The 12976-nt window shown below is 40.4% G+C and overlaps 1 protein-coding gene across 5 annotated transcripts in view; it reads right to left on the bottom strand.

The window, feature by feature from the left end:
• The window catches only part of KIF26B (kinesin family member 26B), a 266992-nt gene that overhangs the window by 56689 nt on the left and 197327 nt on the right, over nucleotides 1-12976 (bottom strand). For all 5 annotated transcript variants that reach the window (XM_083604169.1, XM_083604170.1, XM_083604172.1 and 2 more), the window contains 5 exons: nucleotides 10381-10587; nucleotides 9432-9525; nucleotides 8077-8339; nucleotides 6099-6282; nucleotides 1888-2047 (listed from right to left, as the gene is read on the bottom strand). In XM_083604169.1, the coding sequence (XP_083460295.1) occupies nucleotides 1888-2047; nucleotides 6099-6282; nucleotides 8077-8339; nucleotides 9432-9525; nucleotides 10381-10587 (908 nt within the window). The remainder of the gene's footprint in view (nucleotides 1-1887; nucleotides 2048-6098; nucleotides 6283-8076; nucleotides 8340-9431; nucleotides 9526-10380; nucleotides 10588-12976) is intronic.

Genomic DNA, 12976 nt, shown 5'->3' with positions numbered 1-12976 from the left:
AGGTGATGGGACCAGTGGCCATATTCCCCATACTACATTCTACTCATGTAAAAACAAGCTGATTCCCAGACCATCCGCGGGCTGGATTGAGAAGGCGATTGGGCCGCATCCGGCGCATGGGCCTTATGTTGCCTACCCTTGGTTTAGCGGGAAGACACTCCAATGAAAATTTCTGATACTATATTTCTCTCTCTCTCTGTGTGTGTGTGTGTGTGTGTATTGTATATGGATGTTTTAAGATGGTCTGTATCTGTAAAGGTTTGGAGAAAGAAAAGGTGACACAAATGTTTGCAACATTTTCATGGGGCTACAAGTGCAATCGGGGAACCAGTGCAAAGAGTGTATAGGTTCCAGTTAATGTAAAGTGCTTTGCAGGTTTCCCACCACTTCAGTGAAGTCAACACTGAGCACTGTATCTCAAGCTCTGTGTGCTCTAAAGTATATCCTTGGGACTGCTTCTATATGATGGCTAGCAAGTGATATGAGCAGGCCAAATGTTTCTTTTGGGAATAGATTCTGTAACAGCTCACTGAGAGAAAGCTTTGTGTTTCTTTTCATGAGATAGATGCAAACATGAACAAGTGTTCTGGCACCTGTATGTCTGCAGAAACCCAGAAGTGGTGTAGATTAACAGCTGTGAATCACAGCAACAAGAGATATGCCAGCATGGGGAGTGGAAGACATTTTGGGTGGTGCTTTTCTCCCTGTCCAGAAAAACAGCTGTTTACAACTTAAACAACATCAATTTTCTGATAGGTTTAGCCTAATGGTGTACGCCACCCCCCTCACACACACACATTTTCTTCAGCCTACCTTTTTTCAGGCTCAAAGGGGAAAAAACATGCAGATATTACAGAGATGTTTCAACTGATATTATCAAAAGCCTAATCTAGAGGTATTGTTTTAAACTTCAAAGGGCTAGTGAAACCACAACATTTTGTTGTGTGGAATGATTTTATTTCTTATGCTACAAAAATAATACAATGAGACCCCATTTATCCCAAAAAGTATGTTCAATTTGGAAAATTAATGGTGGGCAAGATCATGAATAGAAATTACGATAAATGTTAACATATAATTTGGTACTTGTGGGGTTCAGTTCTTGTTATTACTGTTTTGAGGGTTTCTTTACAGTAAAATTGTGTATAAACTTTACGAAATAAATAAGTAAATAAATTAGCAATATGGGACTAGAAAAGGGTCTTCTGTTCAATATTCAATGTTATTATTCTGTATGAGCTGTTTGTTGTTTATAGCTTTGTATCATAAAAGTTTCATCAGCATCATAAGCAAAAAGATCAAATTTCTGTAGCAGCTCTGGCTGACAAACAAGATGAAGCACATCTAGGCCCTGCAAATAAGCCAACAACATTTATGAAAAATTTGTATCCCACTGCCTCACACATACCTGTGTTTGTCATTTCACACTTGAAAGAAAGGAGACTCAGCTCTCTTCCAAATTATAAAAAGTTTCTATACCTAATCACCTGAAGGTGATCCTTACTGCTTATGGGCAATAAGCACCCAAAAGATTGTTGTATGAGACTTAGTAAATCTCTCTTGGTATTGGAAAGCCAAGTCTCCAAAATGAATCTTCTCTGCTGCTTAGAATAGCTGACAGATAATATGCAACCACGTACTGCCCTACTGATTTTTATAATTATTTCCTCTGCCACTTCTTCAACAGAGCGGAGGATATTAATGAATATATTTTGGAACGATACACTGCTCTCCCCTCTAATGGCCTCTACAGCCTCAGCAGATGCTGTAACACTCCAACAGTTTGACTTTACCCCCAATGGCACACTCTTTCACTGTCTCTTGAGACCTATGGATGCCAACAATACACACACAGAGAGAGAGCTGACACAGTGAGAGATCACTTACTTGTATGGAATGTGCTTGCTGCCATTGACTAGGGCTAGGATCACATTGCCCAGTGCAGACAATGAAAGGCAAAGTCCAGAGCCTCCTTCACGATTTTTGCTGAGGGGTTTAACACAGCTGCCCAGGTCGATGAGGTGTAAGCGGCTACGGCCTCCTGACACTGTTAGAGAAGAAATGAGAGAGAGGGATATTAAGAGCCAGCTTTCTGATTCTCATAGGTTAATGTAAGTATGGTGTTGGAATATATAAACTCTGGAATACGATATGTGGTTTCCTGGGAATAAGGTCCCTTGAAACCAATGGGTTTTAAGACTGGAGATACACACACACACACACACAGAGAGAGAGAGAGAGAGAGAGAGAGAGAGAGAGAGAGAAATTAATGATCTTTATAACCTACTGAGTAGAGACAACAAAAGCAAAGAAGCCCGCATTAAAGCAATAACAAACATAAGAGTTAAACTCATTCCTCTCAACCCTTTCTTGTGACTAATCCCAACTCCTCCATTCTTGCATATGTAGGCAAGTGAAATTGCCTGTTGTTTTTATACAGTACTTCATTTTCCTCTGTTATTGCCTCTTTTAATATATGTGCTTGAATTCCACATATGCTTAAAAAAAATAACACAAGAGACACTACCTGAAAAGACAGGCAGTTTTTTAATTTTCACTTCTTAAAAAGCTAAAGACCATTACCACTTGATATTCCTCAGTTCAAAAATGTCTGGCTTCTGAATATTTCATAAAAGTATTGTTGGAAATGCTGACACACTACTTAAAGAGGCCAGTGTTCAATGTGTTATATGCTCAGAAATAGAGTGCCATCTAATGTGAGTGTGAAAGGGCATTATTCAACAAATTTTCATGATTATAAATGTCATTATTTGTGCTCCTTATACACACAAAAATCATTTGAGAAATACTTAGAAATTTAATGTAGCTGATAAACTATATTTTGCTACCCATAGTTACCGGTACTCCAAAGTACAAAAGAAAAAAAGGTAGATGTTAGGTTCACTGAAGCATGATGTTTTATTTATTAATTTTAACAATTTATACACTGCTTAACATCATAGCCTCTAAGTGGGATACAGTAAGTTTACAAAAGATAAAATAAAGATAAAATTAATTTAAATTAACCATAAAATCTGAAAACTTGCTTAAAATGCTTGGTGAAATGAAAAAGGTCTCCCCAAAGTTCAACCGGGAGGGGGCCTGTTTGATCTCAGTCAGGAAGGAGTACCACAAAATTGGGCCTACTATACTGAATACATATGAGCCGTGTGTCTGAGTCATGGGGGTGGCCACTAATAGTGACTCCCCCAAAGACCTCAATAACTGGTCAGGGATATAAGGAATCAGGTGGTTCTTAGTGTATCCTGGACCAATGTTGTCAAGTGCCTTGTAAATTTATACAAGAACCTTGACCTTGATTTGGTAGCATACGGATTGTAAGTTCAAGGTTTTATACACCAGCGTTGGTATGCTATCTTGAATATAAAGCGTTGTTTCCTTGGATTGCAGATTACAGAACATTGGCTGGGAGATTAGCCTTTGCTTACAATGTTAGTGGTCAATTTTGTAATGTCTAGCCCTGCCCTCAGACTACTAGATTCTCAATAAACTAACTGTTTTTGAGAGCATGTCACGTAGTACAAATGTTGCAATTAAGTGAACATGTTACACTAAGAAATGGAAGTCAGAAAAATAACCCTGGGTGATATCCAAGGTTATTCTTAGTCTGAGTCTATTAATTAAGTCCATTAATTTCAGTAGGTCTGCTTTGAGTATGACTTAAATTGGATATCACTCACTAACATTTTTGAAGAACTGGCACCTATTTATTGATTGTTAGATAGATAAGATTCTGCTTCTAGCCGTTCTACAACATTCAATTTATTTATTTCTATTTTATACTAAAAAATGTTACTGAGCAGCATTTTAAAAAGAAATTAAGGGGGCCTAATTGCAACTAACTTTAGACTAGATCAGATCTTATCTCGGGCTCTAGCCAGCTCAATAGGTCTCTCAGAGGTGGAATGTGAATGCAACCCAGGGGGACTTTTCTTTGATATAATTTATCAAGCTTTGAGAAAATGATAGGATTTCTTCATTTAATTGCATTAGAAAGTAATTACAAAGTGTGTGCGCACACACACACACATAAAAAACATAGAAAATTACATGACTTTAATGGCAATCTCCTTAAAGCAGGCCATTCTCATTCCTAAAAGATTGCGCATCCATAGTCCTCCTTTTCCCTGAAGGGGGGAAGATCAATAAGCCCACTGTGAGTTAAGTTCTTTCTGGAAATGTTATGTGTTATTACTGTAATACAAACAAAAAAAGATTTCAGTTGTATGATATGTTTGGACACTTTGATTCATATACATTGTATGTGTGCTATGATACTGTTTTTATATTTACATTGGGTGTTATTCAACCGATTTATAAAAATCAGCAGGTCTACCCTGTGTATGACTAATGCTGGCTATCATCCATGCATGTATGTATTTGTACTGGATAATTTTCTGAATCAAAAACAATCCAAAAAACTATTAACAACAAAAATATTCATTCAAACTCCTATTAGAGGGCATCAGACGTAGCAATTCAAACCGACATAATACAAAAATTGCTAACCTTTGGGATTAAATGGTTCAATCATTTAATGATACCCATAAAGGAAATAGTGGCTATTCAAGTTCCCGAGTGAATAAGGGAGCCACCCCTCGGTGGTAAGAGAGAAGATTTTGTTTATTAGATGTACTGAATTAATGCCCCTATTTTAATGCTGCCAGAAGAGAGATGCCTTTGGTTGTGCTTTTAGTTTTGGCGCAGTCAAGTAGTCATCTGGAAGACAGGCAGCAGGTCGTAACCAAGTAAATGGAGGAAAGGGGAGGCAGTTGCAGGGCAGCGAGAAAAGTTTTTCAGTTGGAGAAGAGTTACTTAGCCTTATGAGCCAGTACAGAGTTTGGAGATTTATAGGGTAAAGTGACACGTCTGAACAGACATTTAGACTCTCCTCCTGCAAGAGAGGGGAGTGGTTGTGGTCGGGAGCCGGAATCCGCCTCAAGCAGGGGGCGTTAGCCCCCTGCCTCCCACTCACCTGGCTGGCGCCCACACCCACGGGCAGGCACCCAACCAGGTGCCTGCGAGGGGGCGTGTTTAGCAGCCTAAATTGCTGCAGCACCAGCCTTCCGGCCTCACTTTTCGTCGTCCCGTCGCGAGTCACCCACCCTCCACACCCTTAGAGCTCAGGGTCTCAGTTTTCTTTTGGCCTTGCTATGGTCCTTATGTTGGTCGCCCTGGTTGTCCGGGGGGCCTGATAGGAATTTTTCCATTTGGCATTAGGCTTTTTGGTTTTTTCGCCTACCTCGTAGCAATCGTCACAACTTTTGTGGTATTGGTGGGTAGGTTAGGCATTGGAATAATGTGTTGTGGTGTGTCAAAGGGCTAGGTGTGGCCATCGCCTGCGCCTTCAATTTTGGGTACTCCGTTAAAGGAATCCGGCAGTTGTGTATTCTGTCCGATGCCTGCATGGCGGGAGGCCATGGCACAACCCTCGGTGACATCAGGGGAGAGCTTATAGTTGGATTAGCATCAACAGGCTCCACCTACTGGCGAATAAACCCCCCTGTTTTAGACTCACCCCTCTCTGAGGGGGTGGAGTCAGCTGACGTAATCCAATGCCTAAGCCAATACCTTTTCACTTGCTGTAATCAATAAAGTTGTGGCCTTTTCTTGCCCATTAACCTTATATCACGTGTCCTTGTGTTTTCATTCCACTACGCGGGGATCGGGTCCTCGAACCACAACATGACATAGTGTGGTCACAGTGGTTCATGTATTGGAAACACTGCAGCTAGACTGCTGATGGGGGCGGACTGTCACCAGCCCATAACTCTGGTACTCTAAAACTTACACTACAAGGCCAGGTTCAAGGATATTGTATTAAGTGATCCCTTATAGCCCTGGATGATCACTGACATCTTTGCAGGAGTCAGTGGCAGTGCCCTCCTGCATGGCTCAGGTGCGTAGCTCGTATTCACCAGGAGCTGTGCATTCAGCATTGTGCACCCAGTTTTATGGAACTGCCTTGCATATGTATATGTGGACATTTACAAGGGTGCCACTGGAGATGCATAGTCATTTAAGCAACAACGGTATACGCATATCTTAGAAAAAGACAGGGAAACAGTGGGACTTACTTCCCCCTTTCCCACTCTTCTCCATGCGGTACTGGTAGATGTGCAGAGTGAAGAGCATATGAGAATTCTTGTGATCTTCCTCCCGGCAATCTTGCTGGCTGCTACGACGCGAGGCAATGGCTGCATCGAGGAAGAAGGCAGCTTTCTCTGCAGTAGGAGCTCGGAGTTCACTTTGATTCTGCAGCTGCAAGGCAACCGACAGGATACAAACCACATAAAATTTGCTTATTGAGATCCAGTACCGGCAAGGTACTTTCTGTTAGCACCACCAAAATACAGCATGCTCTAGATTAGGGAACATCCTGCTTTGCAGAACATCTCTGGCAAAAGAGAATCCCCACAGTGGAATGCCTCCACATCAACAAAAACCCAAAAACGAAGAAGCAAGGTGTTTCACTCTAGATCTGTGATGCTGAATCTGGTGTCCTCCTTTGGATCTGGTTTCTGTTTCTCAGACCCAGTTAGGCAGGTTTTGGTCACTGACACTTTAGCTTCCATCTGTCTTCAAGGTTACCACCAAGCAAGCCTACCTCCACACTTCCCTGTTCTTTCCAGTAAATGTGTTGAGAGGCTGGATGTCTTGTAATGGACAATATAAGACTCCCCCGACCCTTAACAGTTGCCTTGCAGATCTGCTTTCTCAAAACCTTCTGCCAAGTCCAAACTAGGTGTGATAGTAAACACATGGTTCCTGCTTAAAATGACAGCTGTGGATATAATTTCTATTTCCCCTGAGATCAATCAATCCTGCTTTCCCCTATCCCTGCTGCACATCATTTGCTGCCCCTTATGCAGAGTGGGGAAACATGGAGCATCACAACGTCAGGACATCTGTATGTTCTGTTAGAACAGAAGTGCAAAACCTGTGGCTTTTCAGATGTTGCTAGACTACAACTCCCAACACCCATGACCATTGGCCATGCTCAAGATCATCTCCATCCCTAATCAGAATTCTAACTTGACCCCTAACCTTGGTGTGTTTCAAACAAGACTTCTTAGTTATCACACATGCTTGCCAATAAACTGAGGTGTAGTAAAAGGGGCAACTTTAGATTTTCTGCAGGCACTGAATAAAGCTTTCAACATTTTTTTGGCATGATTCTCTACGGACTGCACAAGTTAACTGAAACCCCGAATGAAGTCTGTGTGGCCCTTTGTGTTTTCAGGATTTCTGAGTATAATTAATGTTTACTTTCTCTCTTCCTCTTTTGCTGGAAATCTCTCCAACACATTCAGTGCAAGGTAAAATCCCACACCATAAGGGCAGTAGTCACTGTTATGTGCAGAACAGTAGGTATTTTGTTTCAGATGTGAGGTCTACAAGGAACTCCTGCCAGCAAGGGTGCCTAGAGGATTTAGCCATAATTTAAAGGAGGGGCAGGGAGTCAAATGGCTACTGCAGCTCATGTATCTTTCAACATGGCCAGGAAGTGTTGTGTTGTTTTTTTAAACCAGTTGGGTGTTCCTATCCGAAGAACACTGGGAGTTGTTCTTGGCTTGGCCAGGGCTCCCATTCACAGCTTGGCAGCAATTAATAAGTAGCTATTAATACTTCCTACAACATTACTAAGCCTAGTACTATAAATAATGTAGTTTGTGAAGATATAAACAGCCATATTATTGGCCTCCAGCTATTTGTGCAATATTGTAAATATTTTAGTGTGTTGTTATACATTGGAGAAATTATTATAGGAAGGAGACAAATTTTGTTTGATCTGAATCCTTTCACATTTTATAGCAAACAGAGGTCTCTGCTCAACATCAAGTTATGCCAAAGGCGCAAATATTTAGGCCAGGAGAGCAGATGGCCCCTGCAGCTGCAGGTCATAAAGTTTCTTGTGTGCCTGAGAGTAAACACTTCCAAGTCAGAAAAAGTTTGTGCTTAGGGTTGTTGGGTGGTTTTTTTAATTGAACCCATTGTAGTAAAAACATGACACCACTTGGTATATGTCATAACTTAAAAGAGTTTTGTATTCACCTGCATGCCACAAATTGGGTCCTCACAAAGGTAGACCCCAGGAGACTGGCCGTCTTGTAAGCTGCCTGTTGCCACCTCTGACAGCAAGTCTCTCAGGTTTTCTTCTTTTCCCCACACTTCCACTGCTGAGATTCGGACAGAGAACCGGGCTCCTGTCTTCTCTTTCCGTTCATTAATCAACTTAAACAGCCAGGATATGGCACAAGGGATTATGCCAAGGTTCTGCATGGAATCATCCTTTCCAATCATCGTGTAGGATTTTCCTGTTTGGAATGGAGTAGAGAAAAGGAAGATAATATAATGACTGCAAACAGAAAATGTGAAGAAAGGAACCCTATGAGTGATCTTAAAATATTGCACATCCTGATCTGCAATAACGTGTTGTTCAGTCGTATTCACAACTGTGTCCAGTCAATGGTTGCCCAACATCACTTCTCCCCTCTCCTCCCCCCATGCATGTTCATGCCCTCTCCAAATCTGCTCCTAAGGGTTGGGGGACCACCTAGAACAGATTTAGGGTACATGTAGGGGAAGGAAGGCGCAGAACTTTATATTGAACAAGGAGAAACCCTTGCACTGATTGAACAAGAGACTTAGCACTATGTTGGATTCCGCCCTTTGATTTGGAATACACTTGAAAAGTAGTTGTAGCTACTGAATGGATATTCTATTAACTTTTTGATTTCATTTTTGTACCTCAGTCTTCTGTTGGTAAAACTGGGTGTGATACAACCTACTTTAAATTGTAAAGCTGCAAGTAAGGCTCACTGCTTTCATTTTCATGTATAGGAAATATGAACCAGCATACAGAATCCATCCACATAAAATTTACAATCTTAAGTTAAATAATACTAGAGATAAAATTTCAGAATAGTATATCCATTCAAGTGGTAGACCTTTGGATGCTGTCAACCATGACAATGAGAAGGTTTTGAAATAATATTGTTTTAAGCCGATTGATCTGTAAGTGCAGTTTTTATTATTATAAACATTCATTATCTTGAATGGATACCATTTTCTCAAACTAATACTGGCGTGCTCTGGTCCATTGGGTCACGAAGAGTCGGACACGACTAAACGACTAAACAACAACAATAATGGCCACTAGTGTACAACCATAAGCACCCCTTCATCTAATCACCATGATTTTAAACCATTATTCTAAAACAATGGTGAGGAGCAAGTGAGGTGGAGAATGACACATCCCCCCACCCTGGTCACTGTTAAGTATTCAGGGAATACATCAAAATTACAGGAAGTACAAGAGTGACTGATATATTGAAGGAAACAAGATACAGGATGTTATAGCTGACAAATTCCTTCTACATTGTCCTTTGAATATGAAACTTACTAACCTAGTTTGGTGTGTCCAAAGCAAAATACACATCCATCAGCACCGTTCACCACAGACTGGATCACTTCAGCTACTGTTCCTGCACATACTTCGGCCTGTTATAATGGGAAGAAGATTATATATTCACAAGGAAATGTGAATATAAATGGGATTATCAATATTTTGCTTAAAGAAAACTAGGTTAGATTTGTTGTTATTAATAACAGTTTATATGTTTTAATGCTCTTTTTATCTATATACTTGAAACAATTTTTGTTATAATAGTTTACAAAATCTATAGGAAAAATATGATGAGGGTTAAAACAGCTTCAAACCAGGAGATGGCTGGTTTCTGCTAAATCCTCCCCACCTCCCAAAATTTTTTTATCAGCAACAGGATATTGTTCTATCTCCTACCTCATTTTTCTGGTGCAGATTTTTTAGATACTACATTACAGTTTGGGGCAGGTGTTTTACAGAAAATATCATAGCCTTCTCATTATGACTATACTAATGTGAACTGATAAATTAGGAAGCATTATAAGACTGCAAAACTGAGGGATGCTTGAGGTACATACTCAAACAGATAGCAAAGGAGAAAGAAGGTTGTCTACGGACAGAAAGGATCCTGTCATGCTGATATCAATGGACACTTTCCTTTGAGGACACAAGGAAAGTTTTGGCAGCTACGAACCACAAAACCTAGCAGGTAGGCTGAAACCTGAAGCGGTTAAATTTTACATACTGATAGGACCTTACCGGTATTGATCTGTTTTGCCCCGTACACACACATTCCCACACACTTGTTTTGGAATAAGTCAGACTAGACATTTTGAATTGGGTAAGGTTTTAACATTTACTATATACGTTACAAAAGAAATTCATTCTCGACCTGATATTAATATATAATGAAGCTTCTGAATAACAGTAATGCAATTCTTTGAACATTATCCCCATCACAGTTTGCCTACCTGAGATGCGTCTTGAGGGAAAACGGCATCAAACGCAAACATCTTGGGTGGCACTTGACTGCTCCTTTTTTGGAAGGCATTCTGGCCTCCGCAGGACAATGGGTCATACAGAGTAATTTGCTTCTTACGAGGATCAACCTTTAAGAAGGAGCTGGATTCAGAGGAGTCCCTGGCCAAGGTAGAACAAATGCGGACCATGACCTTCACCTATAAGCAAACAAAGGGTAGGGGCAGGGAAGGAGAAATCCCACACATTTCATTAGGCTATATATACATATATCAGCAGACAACTATAATTAGACTCTTGAGTACTTTGTATGAAAGTGATAAAATACAAAGTTTTGGATGCAGGCTAGTTTGGAACAAAATTCTGTTAACTGAATGTTTCTTGTGATATCACGCATTGCACTCGCTCCAGTGAGATCACCAGTGTATCTAATGAGTGAAGCACTGCCCTCATGCTCAGTTTCCTTCATGCGCCCTCAGTGATGCATCAAATAACCAATTTGATTCGCAATGTACCACTGTGATGTCATTCATAATGAGCTTCCAAATTGGCTGAGATTGCCAGGTGACATCCATGGAGAAAGAAGTAACAGACAGGAAGAAAAACTGTACTGAACAGGAATTTTTATTTTAAAAAAGCTGAATTTTCATACACTCAATGCTTTTTCAAAGAGTGCAATCCTATACTCACTCACTAGAGAGTAAGTTCCTTTGAACTCAGTGTATAGGGTTGAACTGCTAAGACAAATTTGTACCACTCTTAAATAGTCATTTTCAACCAAAAATGGAAACTGGGGAATATTCAATGCAAGCGTTATTTCCAGTAAATGGCCCTATCAGCTTGTGTTGCATTTGTTTTGCATCAAGCGAGGGAAAAATACCCCAAACTCTTTTTCGATAGGTGTACCTTCTGCAACAAATGCTGTAGAAAATAAGATTGAATAGCTCCTCTTAATCTCTTTGGTTCACTACCATGTGAGATCAAAATATATCCCTCTTGCTGGGATTTATTAATACATTAGAAGACAGGTCACACCAAGAGGGTTGTTTAAAAGAAATCCATGCAGTATATTCTCTGGGGTTTTTTGTTTCTTCTTCATATATGAAGCCAACAAAATCCCACACTGCCACATGGGAAGCTTTCTCTTGGCAACGGTTTGCGTAAGGCTCATTGAATTTTATGAGATGTCTTTAAATGTTTTATGTTTCTTGTTATTGATCCCAGCAGAGTTACACCTGGGTTATACCACAAAGCAGAACTCAATCTATAATTCTTATTATTTCTGATCTTTTCAGTCCTCAAGCTCCGTCAAGAATTTTGAAGTCCACTCGCAGTCCACTTAGGCTACTGTCTTGGTGTAGGAATATATTAAGCATATCAGAAATGGAGGCTTCAGTGATCTCGGTCAGCAGTATTTGCAGCTCTAACCCACACTGCAAAATTTCATTTTGGGATTATATAGTTGCTTATGTGATACATAAGGCTGGAGCACTTTCATTTTGAGCAGTGTGTCTTTGTGAACTACTTGTCCCATCAGTCATTTTGGCACATTTTATTGGACATGCATTGCATGGGGAGGGGGCTGGCAGGAGTCCACTGTCCATGGAGACAGAGGCAGAGCAGAGCTATCAAGCTATATTAGCAGTCCATCAATGTAATGGCAATTGCTGACTATAGGAACAGACTTATTGGAGGTTAATGAAGAGTAGACTTTGTAATTCCTCATTGCCACTGCTTTAAATAACAGAAAGGAGCATAAATTTGTGCTGAGAGCAGCCACAAAATTGAATGGTGCAATAAAATCTATATCTTCTTATGACTTACATACATTTTCACACAAAAGAAGCTTGTTGCAAAGGAGTGGGAAATGAACATCATAAACAAATACCGGTACATACTGGAATCTTATTTCTTTATCTTCACTTTGATGTCATTTAATTGGTAGAGTTCAAGGTATCCATAATTTTGCCAACCCAATTAGGATGAACATATGGGAAAATATGAGTGTTCATTTTTTTAGACTGCATTTTGGAACCCTCTGCATGCCAAGCAGACTACTGAGCTGTAGCCCTTGGTTGTAGAAGATGCACCTGGTGCATATCCTCCCTTTGTTTCAACTCTTCTTCATCACAAAGCCTACACCTTCAAAGTGATCAGCCTGTTCTAGAGCAACAGCTTTCTTCACATGCTCAAGGTGAAGTTCTTCGTTTAAAAGCAGCAGCAGCAGCAACAACCCAGAAGTTGGTTGAGTTTTGAAAAGGGAAATTAGAGGGCAGGATCAAAGGTATTAGGACCCATACCTGGGGTCAGATGCAGCAACAGAGGGCCAAGTGATAGTTCCAATCTCCATGGTGTGGAAGGTGTCAATTCCTGCATATCAAGCCGCTGTTAAAGAAGTAGCAACAGGCTACGACCTTTTTAAATGTCAGTTGGCAACCATATCCTCTCCTCAACCCACAAAATGCTTTCACACATTCATGATTACATGCAAAAGCAGCATCTGTCTAAAGCCTGTCTCCATGTTCTGAAGCGACAGTGATAAAATTGGTACAGTACTATGAAGTAGGTACACCCAGAGAGTGTGTTGAT

The sequence above is a fragment of the Podarcis filfolensis genome (genome assembly GCF_964270895.1).
Source record: "Podarcis filfolensis genome assembly, chromosome: 3".
Classification (NCBI taxonomy): domain Eukaryota; kingdom Metazoa; phylum Chordata; class Lepidosauria; order Squamata; family Lacertidae; genus Podarcis; species Podarcis filfolensis.
The sequence above is the reverse complement of the archived record's forward strand: the minus strand, read 5'-3'. Positions and strand labels throughout refer to the sequence as shown.